Here is a 16,986-nt window from a genome sequence, read left to right as displayed (position 1 = left end):
CGAACAACAATCGATGAAAACTAATATTCAGAAATGTAGCGACGTGTTAGAACGGTTTTCTGCTAGTCAACAACAATAATTTAATGAATTCTTGAAGCAGAAAGAAAAACAACTCGATGAGGTAGTAACTTCAGAGGTAAAGTAAGCTGCCGCAGTTCTGTCAAAAAATGGTTCAAATGGCTCTGAGCACTATGGGACTCAACTGCTGTGGTCATCAGTCCCCTAGAACTTAGAACTACTTAAACCTAACTAACCTAAGGACATCTCACACATCCATGCCCGAGGCAGGATTCGAACCTGCGACCGTAGCAGTCGCACGGTTCCTGACTGCGCGCCTAGAACCGCGAGACCACCGCGGCCGGCACAGTTCTGTCGATGGGATACGCATAGAGCACACGGAAACGCAGAAGTGACTCAGGGCGGACCTCTGTCAGATCAGGGAAACTAAATAAAAAGATACGGGAATGGAGAGGTATAGTTATTACCCAATTCAATAATTTACAAAAGAAATTATCTGGGGTTAGAGAAATAGGTAATGACAGTCTCAGTTTAGCAAACAGAATGTTGAATTTAAATGACCGTGTGATAACAAGTGAGCGTTCCCAAGGAGAACAGCAGACGGTTAAAGTCTGGTGCTCGCTTTCCTGCATATCATATGTAGGCAGAGCCGACACTGTCTACTTTGACACGGGAAGAAACTCTTTTAAAGATTCGACAATCACAAATTTTCATATAATTTACTTCCTGCAGTGTTCATACGATCGTTTCGAGTTATTTTACCAAATTCGAGGTCAGAGCAACAGAAAATACACCAGGTGGCAGGACTTATTCAAGGTGATGGGACACACTGGGCAATTGAAGCTACTGAATACTGGAAAACATCTGAACAGTTACAGCTAGGTTTCCTTGTTAAGTACTGGTGGCAAGATATTCAGGAACGATTGCGTCAAAGGGTGTTCGGTCCTGAGAGGTACAATAGCAAGAAAGGTAATTTGCGGAAATATTTTGAGACGTATTTGAATAAGATAATTTATTGCAGTGAACCCATTTCACAATGAGATGTATTGAGGATACTAAAAACTAATCCACCTTTTGATGTCAAGGAAAAGCTCATTAATGAACCTACAGCGAATGTGGAAAATTTTCTTTCTGTGCTTGACTGCTTTGATGCGTATAATGAAGATATCAAATGTGTTCGAAACGGTGATTATACTAATGGCAATTGTTCAGATTACCAAAATGTTCCATAACCAACACGTAAAAATGACGATAGACCACCTTTCCCCAAAGTGAATGGTGGCAAAATTCAAATCCTCGTCGACTTATCCAGGGAATCCTAGTAAAAGACGTAGATCTGACACTAGATTTCAACCAAGATATTGGAAAACTGGGGGCGGTTCATGGTACAGCTGTAGTAACAATGATAATTATGATTGAACTGTGGTCCTTCTGGAGGGAGTCCACGATGCAACAACAATAATAATAGTAATGTTCAGCCGGTTAATAACTCAGCGACATAAACAATTACAGTGAGCACCGGACAACTCCCAGTGATGCCATGAACGTAACTGAAGTGGCTGAGGAGTCACGTCCTCAGGTGAGTAATGTGACAAACTAAGGTCGATCACGTCTTGCCCTCATATGTTGGGCGAGGAATGTAGTGAGGGCGAAATTCTTAAATAACTTCACCTTTTGCACTACAGTGATGATACCAATATGAGACAAGAATTATTGGAAGTATATAATAACAGTGTAAACAAACCCAAAAATATTGAGCAAGCAAATATCAAAGCAGTCGTAGGCAATATTCCCTACGGTTGTGTTTTCAATACAGGTGCAGTTGACAGTGTGATTTCCCAGCACGTATTTGAACAAATAAATAATAGTAATGAAGCCCCTAAGTATCCAGTACAGAACTGTCGAGTTGTTGGTACTTTTGGCAGCAGGTCACAACCTGTCAAGTGGCAAGCATGGATCAAAGTAGAACTGGGAAATGGAGGAACTGAATCCCATTCCCTGTAATAGATAAACTGATTACCGGCTGCATTTTTGGGCTTGATTTTCATAGAGAAAGGGGTGCGAAGACTGACCTATCTTCGTACAAATGCTACCTGTTGGATAAGGACCAAAAAATATTAATAGATCTTATATGTACTGAGGATTTACATGGGACATATAGTCAAAGAATAAAGATTAAATTTGTAAAAATTGAAATTGTATCACATGGGGATATACCTGGTAGCAGCTGAGAGGAAGAGGACATAAAGTATCATGAAAACTTGTGTATCATGTGCATGTAATTCCATACTAGACCTATTGCAAAAAGAGACTACTCCATTCCCTGGTAAAACATGAAGAAGTGTCACTTATTATATCCGGATCCGTATGAAACCATTCGAGAATCAGGTGGTAACAGCTACCTCCTGGGTTTGCTGAAAACCAAGAAAATAAAATGACTATATCTCTTTGAGAATCTTAAGAGATATTACTCTTAATATAGTGTTAAGCAATCAATTCTTACGTATTTAGTGATCCACGGTCCATTCTCATCAGAATTGTGATAAGAATTATTTTATGTCACAGTGTCTTTGCTTGTGGTAGGCAGTTTATGTTTGAAACTAAATATTTGAGGGTAAAAGCGTCACAGGCGAATTGGTGCATGCTCTGAAGGATACCAAGATGAAGCTATTCTTGCCTTCCGCCAGCACAGCCCATGATAAATACTGCATAAATTATATGGAAACCTGCCGTAAAATATACCGATTAAACTGACGAGTTTGATGATCATTAATGTCTTCCTTGAAGCAGATGTAATAGATAAAAATAAATCTGCACTGATCGCTATATATATATATATATATATATATATATATATATATATATATATATATATATATATATATATATGTGTGTGTGTGTGTGTGTGTGTGTGTGTGTGTGTGTGTGTGTGTGTCAACTTATGTTTAAATATTGTCAGTGTTTAGGATTTTGCTTGCTGCTTGGTCACATGAGTAAAGATAGTAAACAAGAAAGATGCTGAACAGTAAACGATCTGGACTAGTTTATAAGGATGAGTGAAGCAGGACACTGTAAATGTGCTAAACGGAAAGTAACAGATGAGTAGTAGACAAGTAATGTTAGACTGACATGAGATGAAGTTGTTACTGCAGATGTGAGAATTGCTTGAATGATATTTTTCGTCCTGATATGTCACTGAGAGCGTTATCTATAGTGGTGATTACAGTGCACTACATTTTTGCCGTGCTCTGTGATGGACATAAGCAGATGGTGGTGCAGCCCAGCGTAGTTAAAGTTTTATTGGCAGACTGTTTTCGGAGAGCTCCAGCAAGAATAATTCAAGCGTCACAGCCAGCCTGCTTGGGCCGACTCACAATACACCGTGTAACCCGAACTATCCACAAATATGGAGAAGCACGCATGTTAGCATGAAATGAACCTTTCTTAATACATAATAAGAGCAGCGAAGTTAAAGTGATTGTTGGCAGACTGTTTTCAGAGAGCTCCAGGAACAATAATTCAGTCTTCACAGCCAACCCACTGGGGACCGGCTCATAATATACCATATAATTTGAACTATGTACATGTCTCGATGAGAATGCATGTTAGCATCATAGTGAACTCTTCTTAATGCTTAATTATATGTGTGATGCAGTCAAAAATATTAACAACTAAAATCCTCACGCTGTTATACCGGGTATTACATAAAATAATGATGTCATGCGTTGTATCCATGGGACATAATGTGATAGCACGTGTCCTCTCTCAGATCAAAATATGTTGTGAGAATGATTCTACATGAATTAATGACCTTGTGTAATTGTACATGGACTCTACGGCTGATTACGAGCGGTGACGGCGACTTGTCATAATCTGTATAGATGTGCTGAGTCGAGATGAGTTATCAGTGGGAGGAAAACCCGTTGTAGCCCAGGGTATGTGCAAATTGCTGAGCCTTTACTCGCACGACTTCGGCCGTCAGTTTCCACGGCGCACTGCTCCAAGTGAGTGTCCTCCTGCTCCACTGATTTGCGTGAGAAGCCTTCCGTTCAATGCAGCCCATTTCATAAATGTGAACTGTTGAAATTAATATGTTAAAATTATGTACTCATAACTGCACATACTAGAACAGAAACTATCATAGGATCGTTAAAATCACACAGATTTTCGAGGAAATTTTGTGAACGCTCAATTGTAATGTTAGTTTAATTTGTTTGCTCAACGAAAATGTTAAAAATCTGTGGTAAATATGGTTTTGCATAGCCATTTTACTAAAGTAAAGTACTTAACATTGATTTCCAGAATGTTCTGACAAAAAACAGGCATATGAGATAAATTAATATGACTTTACCTTTACCAAAGTAAACTGATGAATGTGTAACAAATGAAATTAGCAGTATCATATCTGGAAGAAATTTTATTGCTCTACAAAAAATAATTTGTAAATATACCTATCTTTATTGGTAAAAGCCGAATATGTGTGCTGTGTAAAACCAGGCCAAAATTCTCTGATATCTGTCTGTTGTTTTTAGGATAAACGCACTAACTTACCTTACGTAATCTAATAATTGGTACGAATAATTTCTTACTTGGAAATAGAAACCAGCTAACAGGATAAAACCATCTTGAATTTTGCAAATAATTTTGGATCTCAAAGGTATTAACTTATAATACCGAGCTACATTTACAGTGTCGGTATAGTGTTACACATGACATTACCTAAGATGTAAGGGTCTATGCCTCTACATAAAACTAAAGTACTAATATTTGTAGATAGTTTCGAGCAACACATCGGCAAATTAGAGTAACTGTTCGTAGTAAATGTGTACTATGTCTTATGGTAAATTTTATGCCCCCAAAAACTAACACAGAAGTGATGGTATACGTAATGGTATATTCAGTTGGCGTTTCACACTGTGATTATGAAGGAGTTATCAAATAGTGACTTGTACAGTGACAGTAATACAACTAGACACAGGTGAATGGCAGCACAGAAGACACTAAGATCGTGCGTTGCCTCTGCCATTCAGAGGGCTATGTAACGCCTATAAATGTACTTGAGCATTTCTCTACTACATCATTGGTTATGAATACTGTATTGGACAGTGATAATTATTAGTTTCATCATTTTTCCCAAACATGAATTGTAATTCTATGAAATTCAAAGGAATAATTTATTGATGTAGTATCAAAAATGGCTCTGAGCACTATGCGACGTAACTTCTGAGGTCATCGCCTAGAACTTAGAACTAATTAAACCTAACTAACCTTATGACATCACACACATCCATGCCCGAGGCAGGATTCGAACCTGCGACTGTAGTGGTCGCTCGGTTCCAGACTGTAGCGCCCAGAACCGCATGGTCACTTCGGCCGGCAATGTAGTATCAGTGAACTCTATCGTATCTATGGCTGATCTACCGACTATTATTCTCTTCCCTTCGGTATCTTCAGCCAAGCATGTAAGCATCTGTTTTAATCCACTAGTGTAATTCCATTAGTTGAATAATGATTCATTCACATAATAACTTGTTTTATTCCAAAGAGTACACAACATCCTCTTGATAAATGTTAAAAAGACTTTCTTTGTAGCTCATCAGTGTCTGGTAGCATTACGTTGACTAGAACATTCGGTCAGAAGACAACAGCCACAGATAGAATCTTCATGAACTATAAACCTTGTTAAAAAAGTAACTTTACTTTTTACGCAGAAGATAATAATCAGATCTTTTCCAAGTCAATGTTCACACAGCACGGCAGTTTAAATTTCCCTCAGGTAGTCAATTATTGTCGTACTGCCAAGTATGTATCTTACGCCTGGGCTGATATAGCTGGATAGAACTTCCCATGAAATTAATCAGTTGAGGAATCATTTTAAATTTTAGTTATTTTGTGTCTAACTGAAGCCAAAGTAGGTACTTTGAAGTTACGTAACGGGACTGCCAATTACAACGTTTCCACCCTCCCATGTCTTACTTACAAATTCAACCGTTACTTAAAGAAAAGTTTGTTTCCCCATTCTCCTAGTTATGGAAACGTTATACTAACTCAAATGCTTCGATTTTCTTCTGTTCCGGTTTCCTCACAGTCCAAGTTTCACTAATGCTGAGCTCCAAACATATATTGTCAGTAATTTCTTCCTCAAATTAAAGCCTGTGTTTGACACTAGCAGACTTCTCTTGGCCAGGAACGTCTTTTTTCCAGAGCTAGTCTGCTTTTGATGTTCTTTTTGCTAGGTTCATCGTGGGTTATTTTACTCCCTAGGTAGAAGAATTCCTTAACTTCGTCTACTTCCTTATCCACATTCGCTGTTCTCATTTCTGCTACTTCTCGTTGCTTTCGTATTTCTTCGATTTACTGTCAACCCGTATTCTGTACTCATTTAACAGTTCTTTCCATTTAACACATACTGTAATTCTTCTTCACTTTCACTGAGGATAGCAATGCCATCTGTGAATCTTATCATTGACACAGGCTTATTCGTAAATAGCTCCACGGTTTCAGAAGACCACTGTACAAAAACTAAAAGACATACAAGAAATAGATGCATATCAGTGGATACAGCATCTCTGCAAACTCTTAATTCACATCACAGATGCTCACAATGGGCGCTATTTGTGACATTGCAAACGTAACATTTGTACGGAATTCATTGAAGTCGCTGCCGCTACCCGCTAAGGCGCTGCGCCAGCGGAATTGATTTGAAAACTTGTTCACTGTGCTGCGGACACAGGCCAATTTGACGCGACGGTACAGAGTGGATTATATGTCCCCATGTTCTGAACTCTTGCCCAATAGCTGCACGCTCTGCAACTACGCCACGGAGCGTATTAAGAATGGAAACTTGAAGGATGCTCTACACAGTCATATGTTTCATTTTTCTGTGTCATTTGTTTTCGTGCAGGCTTCTTCCGAAATCCCACAGATACCGATGAATAAACCTGTATGTACAGTGAAGTGAAAAAAGTAATGGGGTAGCTATATGCAGATATATGCGCATGGGACATTCCATTTCGGAAATCGATAGGGAATTCAATATACCGAGATCCTGAGTGTCAAGAGTGTGCTGAGAATACCAAATTTCAGGCATTATCGCTCACCATGGACAACGCAGTAGCCGACGGCCTTCACTTAACGACCGAGAGCAGCGGCGTTTGCATGGAGTTGTCAGTGCTAACGGACAACCAACACTGTGTGAAACAATCGCAGAAATCAATGTGGGATGTATGAGGAACGTATCCAGTAGGACAATGCGGGAAAATGCTGTGTTAGTGAGCTATGGCAGCAGACGAACGACGCGAGTGCATTTGCTAGCAGCACGACATCGCTTGTAGCGCCCTTCCTGGGCCTGAGACCATTTCGGTTGGACCCTAGAGACTGGAAAACCTTGGCCTGGTCAGTTCAGTCATGATTTTAGTTGGTAAGAGGTGGTGTGGTAGGGTTCGAGTGTGGCGCAGGCCTCACGAAGGCAAGGACCCAAGTTGTCAACAAGGACAAGTTGGTGGTGGCTCCAGAATGGTGTGGGCTGTTTTTACATGGAATGGGCTGGGTCCTCTGGTTCAACTGAACGGATCATTGACTGAAAATAGTTATTTCCGGCTACTTGATGACCTTTCTCAGCCATTAATGGACTTCATGTTCAGAAACAAAGATGGACTTTTAATGGGTGACAATGCACCATGTCACCCGTCCACAGTTGTTTACGATTAGAAAGAGCATTCTCGACAGTTTGAGCGAATGATTTGGCCATCCATCAGACATTCATAGGACATAATCGAGAGGTCAGCTCGTTCACTAATTCCTGCCCCGCCAATGTTTTCGCAGTTACAGTCGGCTATAGAGGCAGTATGGGTGAATATTTCTGCTGGGGACTTAAGACGAGTTGTTGAGTCCATGCCACGTCGAGCACTATGCCAGGTAAAAGGAGGTCGTACACGATATTAGGAGGTATCTCATGACTTTAGTCACCTCAGTAGACTCTAAGCAGCAGTACTTGAATGGTTGGGTGTACTCACCAGCGCAGAATTGGAGAATGACATTGAGCACGGACGGCGGCAGCTGGTTCTTGAGCTGTGTCGGCCTCCCACGGCTGTCGCTCAGTTCTTCCAGCAGGGCGCGAACCTCCTCCTCCACTTGAGCCTGCATGGCTGCGCCATTGAAGCCCAACGAGCGCAGGTGACGCATTGCGAAAGCGCGCTGTTCCTGCCACAGCTTGCCGTCAACCATCGAAATACCTGCGCAGCCAAACCATTTCTCCATCAGCTCATTGTTGCACGCTCAACCCAACCCGACATACACAAATAAGGAGAAAGAAAGGAAGGAATATTCGGACACATCGTCGTGTCAACGACGAGGGCACTCGAGACAGAGCACAAACTCGGACTGGGGGAGAAGTCTAACTTGTCATTTTCCAAGTAACCATCTCGGTTATCGGTTAATGATCTTACTGAGGATGGAAGCTCCTGCTGATTTTCCTTTATATTTGCGATTTAAGTTTGCGTTTTCATCTCCGTCTTCTCCAAAACGTAATATATATCTTTTTCCTGTTTAACCAAATGTGTTCGACGCTCTGGGTCATTCTCTGTAGTTCTTGATTTATTTCCGTAAATATATTACATAAAGTTCCCGGTTATTTTTCTGTGTTAGGCCAAAAAACTATATGATGTGCATTTTGTATGTTGTTTTGACTACTCAGCTAAAACTACCTTAATATCGACATAATATGCACAGATCGATTTGCTTTACGCTGTTTTATGGCTTGACAGTATGTCAACAGCAAAGTAATCGGAAGAATTTGCTTAAAGACTTATCAGTTTAGGTTTCATACTCCATGGATTATTTTGCACGATAGGTAGTAATGATGTCAAACGAATCATTTCACATTCCCATAGCAAATTAAACCGCACATATAGTTACGGTCTTAATATTACTAAACTTTTAGTTCCCCCTCTACAAAAAAAGAAGTGATATGCAGATTCTGTAAACTAGTAATAGAAAGTCTTCCACAGAATAAGAATTTTCAAGGGAAAACTTTCTCAGTTTGTTTTCAAATTTTACTTTGCTGTATGTGCGACAATTTATATCACTGCGAAAGTGATCAAAAATTTTTGTTGCAGACTTGTGAAGCCCTTTTAAAGATAACCTTAATGTGAAGTAAAGAATATCATTTTTCCTTCTGGTATTGTAATTATATACATCATTGTTTCTTTAGAGCTGTAGTCGATTATTTAGTATAAACTTCATAAAGTATTGAATTTTCTATGAAGCAATAGTCCAGTTTTCGAAAGAAGCACTTGAGCTACGAACTCACGACATGCAGAAACATGTGGCCCCAGTATACCAATATCTATTGTTTCTGAGAGGTGCATTTGGGGCCTGGAGATGGTATAACGAATTGCCGAAACTTTTAGCGAAAATAAAATAACATCTCAATTGCAAAACTGTTTCAATATTAAATATTTGACTAGCCGCTGTCCGATGTCCACAACGGATCAAGAGAGACAGCGCTATTTTTCCATTTGGTACCTACTCACCTGTTTTGTAGGGCTCGGGACACTCCATGGAGTGTGATAACAAAGTTTCAGGGCTCTTCCCACTGGCGCTAACCTGTAGATTGGCCGGCTCAGATTTTACGATGTTGGTGGGAGCGAAGTTTGCTGTTATAATTCGCTCATCGGAGAGACATTCGTGCCAGGCCCTACGATTAGCAGTAGTGTCAGGGAGAGAGCACCTCAGCGAAGTATAGGAGGAAAGTTGAGGGAAATTCTAAAGGACACTCTTGGTTCAGAATTCATTCAGTTAAGACACTTTCGTTCTAAGTTTGGAACAATCAGAACTCCTTGAACTGGAGCCGGTGCCGCATTTTGCACTGGATTCTGCGCTCCGGGACTTAGCCGAATTTCGCTGAAGGGGCTTAGATGCACGGTGCACATCAGGCATACTGTCACAAACATTACGCGAGTGCTGTGTAACATGGCAGCGCGCTGGTGGGATTGACGGTGAGTATTGTAAGAGGTCGGTTACGTCAAATAGGCAGACTTCACGTCGTCGATCATCTGAGATGTACGAGAGGCAGAGGAATCACTCACACAATCTCTTACGGTCTTCTTGTGTAACTGGTGAGGTGTTCATTCACGCTGTTATACGGGGCGTTCAAAAGGTCTCTCCGCAGTGCCGTGTGATTGTTAGCCGCGCGTGCCGTATGCCGCAGTGAATATACCGAAATAAAGCTCAGTGAAATACAAGTTATTAATTTACTGAATATTCATTTTTACTTACAAATTTTTACATTAAATGTTGAAAGTGTCCCCCCTGTTGTTGAATACACAATTCATTTCGTCTAATCATGTTTCCAAACACAATCTGTAGCAATTCTTCTGTAACAGAAGCAGAGAGAGTGGATATTGTAGTTTTCAATTCATCGATGGATTTTGGACGGTTTTTATAGACAGTTGTTTTCGCTGCACGCTAGAAGAAAAAGTCAGGTAGTGTTAGGTCAGGCGATCGTGGAGGCCAAAGTCCCTGTGAAATTATGCGATCACCAAAAACATCAGCGAGCAGTGACATTCAAACGCGAGCTGTATACGCGCTTGCACCATATTGTTGAAAATAACCGTTCAGTATTTCGTTTAACAAAAGTTCTCCTATGAATTGGTACAGAATATCACTGCATTATCGTTGTGTGTTTATTGTTTCGTTGAAAAGTATGGGACCCACAATCCGACGTCTAGAAATTGCAATCCAAACTCCTATTTTCACAGAATGAAGTGGTTCCTCATGAATACACAATGGATTTGCAGTACTCAACATACCAGAATTTTGCGAGTTCATGTACTCGGATGAATGAAACCACGCCTCATCAGTGAAAAACGTTTCATTAAGAATATCCCTTCCATTTTGTTGAACGAAATTTTTGAACCGCAGGTTCGAATCCTGCCTCGGGCATGGATGTTTGTGATGTCCTTAGGTTAGTTAGGTTTAACTAGTTCTAAGTTCTAGGGGACTAATGACCTCAGCAGTTGAGTCCCATAGTGCTCAGAGCCATTTGAACCAATTTCCTTACAGCTGTGTGGGCCGTTCCGACACTAACATTGATTTCCTGGGCGAGTTTTTTTACTGACTTGTTCGGACGCATGGACATTTTATCGGAAATATCGAGTAGTTTATCCTCAAACAAAACGCTAGGACGACCACTTCTCGGTGCATCTGTCACTGGACCCGTACCTCGGAATTTGTTAATCAAATCTCGCACAGTATCGCGATGTGGGAGTGTTGTCTCCGGGAAAACTGAATTAGATGTTTGACGAACTGAAAAATGTATTTACCACCAGCTTTGACACTTGTTCGAGTAAAAACACACGTTCTTCAATGGTTAGCATTTTAACAGTGAACAAGAAACAAACGAACAAAGGAACTAAACTTAAACGTTCACGTCAACACGTAACGACACACACCAACGATACTACCGACGCTGACCGATATAAACGAAACAGTGGGATGTTGGGAGAGTCCACCTGGGAAGTAACCCTGACAAGCGAACAATCATAGGGCACGCGCGGCTAACAATCATACGGCACTGCGGAGAGACTTTTTGAACACCGCGCACAAATGAAATGCAACCCGTGATCTTTTAAGCAAAGTGTGCAGTTGGGCAGTAGTCATCAGTTCCGTGAGGTCGCCGTGCTTCACTGTATCTGCACTGACAGGGAATAGGACGTTCGCGAGTAGCCTCGTTGGGAAGTTGACGTGTGTTACGTATCAGCCTGTAATTTGTTGTATTTGGGACAGTTCACAGCATTCGTCTACAAACACACCTACAAACACACACATACACACACACACATAAAACACCGTTTCTCGTAATCTGTTCATCGGTTTTGTTTTGCCCAGTATGGAGCTAATTATGAATGTTGGCGTGACTTTTTGTGCTGCATGTAATGGGCGAGAACTTACAGGATTTGTGTGTGAGTGTATTTGGTATGTGTGTGTGTGTGTGTGTGTGTGTGTGTGTGTGTGTATGTATTTGTGTGTGTGTGTGTGTGTGTGTGTGTGTGTGTGTGTGTCAGAAAGAGAGAACGAGAGAGAGAGAGAGAGAGAGAGAGAAGGTAGTTGAGAAACAAGTGTTTTTGGATAATCGAGGATGTTTGATGTACTGTATTCTATTTGAGAAAGTACAGTTGTACAGTTAGTAAAGTGCTGCAAATAGCATTTCGTTGCGTAGTGTTGTGTATACCGTGCGGTAGTTCTCTATTGTAAGGTTTGAGTAGAAACTGATCTCATGGTCCTCAGGGAAAGCTATAGTTTCGGCTTACGCCTTATTCGATTTAGGGAAATCAGAATAGCAGGACGGGGATTTGAACCCCATTCCTCCCCACGGTCTTGTACATACACCGAGTCAGCTTGGTCGTTTCTGTTTGTGAATAAGTAATTGTCAGTATGACTTTGCGTGAACGCAAGCTAGAATGCTGGAAATTTGTACTCGATTCCCTCGGTTGTATCGTCAAGGGTGTAAATGTATATAATAAAGTCTTTGGTATCAAATTAAGAAGGAAATGAGAAGTAGTAATACGCTCTTCATTAAAAGTTTCCTGGATGTGTGACCATGATGAGCTGTTATATAGATCAATGTTTTGACCAAACCAACAGGTGGGCTTCCTCAGAGTGATGTAAATGCACCACCCACAAAAATGTTCAAATGTGTGGGACTTAACTGCTAAGGTCATCAGACCCTAAGCTTACACACTACTTAACCTAAATTATCCTAAGGACAAACACACACACCCATGCCCGAGGGAGGACTCGAACCTCCACCGGGACCAGCCTCACAGTCCATGCATGACCCACCTGAAGACTGATGTCAATATTGGCAAAACTTTAATCAATACAATAACATGCTGACGTGTTGATGTCGACGCACTATTTTTACTAAATATGAGAATGTTGCATAACCATAGGTTAACAATGATCAGCTACTGCCCAAAATGTAGATAAAGTTTGACCAGAATGAAATCTGAAAAAATATGTGAATTTAGTGAGGAACCAAAGAAATTCCAGTCTGCATGAATCGTTCGGTTCTACAAAAAAAAAAAACCTTTTTTCTATTTCTGATAAAAAATATTGTGATCCTAGTTGTATTTGGAGTGCTGAATTGAAAACTGTTTTTGGTTTTTTTCTGTCAGGGATAGTTTATGAGTAATCGCAATTTTATTTCTCTTTTCAGTTTCTGATATAGTGCAGCAAACGTGAGGTGAAATTCGACAAACAAATGCACATCTTTATGATGTTATAAGTTCATCACATTAATGGAGGGTGGGATCTAACATATAACACAGTAACCTTTGTGTATACACTTTGAAGCATTTATTTGACATGAGAAATTACAGAAAATTGACAAACAGTGAGCCACTGCCTTGTAATGCACATCACTTTTTTCTCTTGTATTGTGAATCTTTCTTCTCTCGAATGATATTCCAGCAATAATCTGCTAACATAGAAGGTACCCACTTCCCTTCATAGCGCCTTTCTATGGCAGAAATGTCTTTATGGAATCTTTCCCCATGTTCATCCGATACGTCACTACAACTCTCTGTGAAGTAGTCCAGTTGAGAATCCATCATATGTACCTTCAAAGACATATTGCACCCCAAATACTGATATTCTTTGATCATATCCTTCACCATTGCTTTGTAGTTAGTAGCTCTTCTTCTTCCGAGGAAGTTTTCCGACATCATCTTGAAACAGTCCCATGCGGTTTTTTCTTTATCAGTTAAACATGCTTCAAAATTTGCATCTTTCTGAAGCTCCCTGATTTGTGGGCCCACAAATACACCTTCCTTTATTTTTGCAGCTGAAAGACAGGGGAATTTGGTGGCTAGATATGCAAACCCACATCCTGTTGGATCCATGGCCTTCACGAATTGTTTCATCAGCCCAAGTTTGATGTGAAGCGGTGGAAGTAGTATATATTCAGGGGCTACCAGACTTTCACGTTGTTTTCGCCAACTTTCCATCTTCGCCTAGGTCATTTCTTTTTCACGTAGTGAGAATTTCGGTCTCGACTATCCCACTCGCAAAGAAAACAGGCATACTTTGTGTAGCCTTGTTGCATTCCCAGTATCATAGCAATTACCTTGAAATCTGCACATATTTTCCATTTGTGTTCATTGTATTTTAATGAATTTAGCATCCTTTGTACGAATTCGTAATTCTCTTTTGTCAAACTAGCGTAAGCTACTGGAACAGAGGGTATTTTATTTCCGTTATGGAGCAAAACACCCTTCAGACTTGTTTTCGATACATCTATGAAAAGTCTCCACTCCTGTGAAATATAAGTGAAGTGCAGCACTTTCATCAGGCCAGAAACGTCATTGCAAAATGTCAGTGCTTCGTCAGTTGAAAAATAAGAAATAAAGGCATGTTCTCTGTGCCTGAACACTGATTTTAGTACTTTGGTACAGTAGATTATACTCTTGTAATCTTGAACCAAGCAGCTGCGCCTTTTGTTTACTTAGTCCTAGATCACGTACTAAATCATTTAAATCTGCCTGTGTTAACAAATGTGGCGATGACTCACTTGTGTAGTGATATAAAGAATCATCATCTGTGATTTCTTCAGTACTACTTATTTCACTGTCACTCGGAATTTGACCTCAAACTGTTGAAGGTACTGGAAGGTTGTCGGAATGCTGCACTGGCATTCTCGCTGAAGGCAGATCTGGGTAAACAATGTGCCTCTTCGACTTTTTGTTTGTAAAACCCTGAATTTTTGTTAGACAGTAATAACAATCAGTAACATGGTCCTTAGGCTCCCTCCACACCATGGGAACAGCAAACAACGCCACATTCTTTCCACCACTGAATTAGTTTGCAGTAACATGTAGCACAACAGAAATGTGGTGCCCATTCTTTATCTTGGTCTCCTACCTCTACTCCAAAGTAATGTTTGTATGCTTTCTTTATGACTGAAGAAATTTTCTTCCTATTTCTGGCAAAAGTGAACTTCCCACAGATGTAGCAGAAGTTGTCCGGCTTATATCGACATCCACGACGACGTGGCATTTCTGCACATTTAAAAATACCACTTTGGTAATACACCTGTATTAAATTAATAGTAGGGAACTAGAGGAACGCTGATGTGTAAAAACAAGCAGTAGTTTTAACTTAAGCACCAGGCTCAATCAGTTTACACATAGGAACTAAAAAATTCAACCGTGCTCGGAAATATGACAGACAGTTACTTGTCAGCCAAAAAAAAAACCCACTCGTTAAGACTGACACAAGTTGCGGCTAACACCACTGTTGTAAACTGCCCCTAGGAGACTTGAAGCTTTACTGCCGAGGCAGTGACTGGCTGTCGCCGTTCGAGTTAATGAGATGTTTCAGGTGGTCTTAATGACATAGGTGTGGCGGGGGATAACCTAATGATGTCTGATTCTTCCCACCTGCTGTTGCACAAGAAATTATCACGTTCTATCACTACTGGATGCGGCAACATACCCGTATCTCTCTATAACGTCTCTGTGTTTGCCATGAATATATATATATATATATATATATATATATATATATATATATATATATATATATATATATAGATTACATAAAAAGTATCCCTGACAACGATATTTTGTTTACATATTTGAATTTCCCAAGGTAAAATGGTCTAGAAGCACATACTTTAATATCAGAAATAGAACCCATGTCGAACAGTGATCGATCTTCCACAGGAAATCAATCATTTTGTCTAGTGTAGTGCTAGACACAGAGCAGATGATCTGGAGCTAGCTGTTTCGCGCCATTTCGTCTCGAAACTGCGACCTGCTCAGCTTGAGCTCATGTGCTTCCGAGGGATTAGAAATGCAGAGAAGAAAATAACTGCTTCAAATCTACTGCTATCTTTGGACTATAAGAGAACAAAACGTCAAAATTAGTAACAGTGTGTTAAATTACTGTCACAAATCGCTGTAGAATATCTACTTATTTTTTACGACTATTTTTTAGTTACATTTGTGGGCACTTGGAGGGACAGCTCCATGCCCACCTAGAGGTTCAGGTGGAACAGGTATGCTCTCAGGTCTGATTTGTCAGCAGAATCTCACTAGGTCAAGCATGTCTCCCTGGGGTGTTGAGCAACCTTCGCAGAGGCCAAGCTGAGGCCAGCTTCGCTCCTTTTGTTTTAATACGGCCGGCCGCTACCTATGTGCTGGACAGTAAATGCCGTGCCCTCTTGTCATCTCCTTCTGATGATTTGAGCACAACATTTTTGCGTTTCTGTGCTAATTTTGAAGGCCCTGACATCACGGTGCCACTCGGTTAATGTAGAAACATTTTTTCCGCTTCGTTCAAAAAATTTGATTTATCCAATGAGACTGCTTCATGTCACTTAGCGCATGAAACCCACCGGCAGACCAATCAAGGTAACTGTACTTCAGCCTAGTGCCAACATGGCAATGGTAAAATGGGCCATTGTAAGCAAAAATTGAAAATATGCTTTCCTTTGTCCGATTTTTCGTTAATTTTGTTATATTTCTGATCCGTCAGATTAGAGATAGTTTATAGTCGTCCTCTCGACGTTTAATTTTTGGAAGGTTAGGAGATGGGCAGGAATAAGAAACATTTTGACATTCGGGGGGACAGTTTGTCGGAGAAGTCAGAAGCTAGACGCCATCTGGGGCGGTTTGCCACACGTCACTGATATTGGCGAGATGTAAGTTATCACAATCGGCTACAGAGTGATCTGTAATCTGATCGGCTCGATTCTCACATGTTTTAGGTATGCAACCTGAGTTTCTGATTTAATTCTGATTTGTATTTTGTTTCTTTAATTTGGTATTCGTAAGCTGTACAAATAGGGATATGCAGTCGTCCTTTAATTTGATACACTCCTGGAAATGGAAAAAAGAACACATTGACACCGGTGTGTCAGACCCACCATACTTGCTCCGGACACTGCGAGAGGGCTGTACAAGC

At 40.5% G+C, this 16,986-nt stretch overlaps 1 protein-coding gene across 2 annotated transcripts in view; it reads right to left on the bottom strand.

Moving 5' to 3' along the window:
- The window catches only part of LOC126259482 (methyl farnesoate epoxidase-like), a 206,785-nt gene that overhangs the window by 107,072 nt on the left and 82,727 nt on the right, over positions 1-16,986 (bottom strand). For both annotated transcript variants that reach the window (XM_049956320.1, XM_049956319.1), the window contains exon 3: positions 8,034-8,252. In XM_049956320.1, the coding sequence (XP_049812277.1) occupies positions 8,034-8,252 (219 nt within the window). The remainder of the gene's footprint in view (positions 1-8,033; positions 8,253-16,986) is intronic.

The sequence above is a fragment of the Schistocerca nitens genome, chromosome 5, assembly GCF_023898315.1.
Source record: "Schistocerca nitens isolate TAMUIC-IGC-003100 chromosome 5, iqSchNite1.1, whole genome shotgun sequence".
Lineage (NCBI taxonomy): Eukaryota > Metazoa > Arthropoda > Insecta > Orthoptera > Acrididae > Schistocerca > Schistocerca nitens.
The sequence above is the reverse complement of the archived record's forward strand: the minus strand, read 5'-3'. Positions and strand labels throughout refer to the sequence as shown.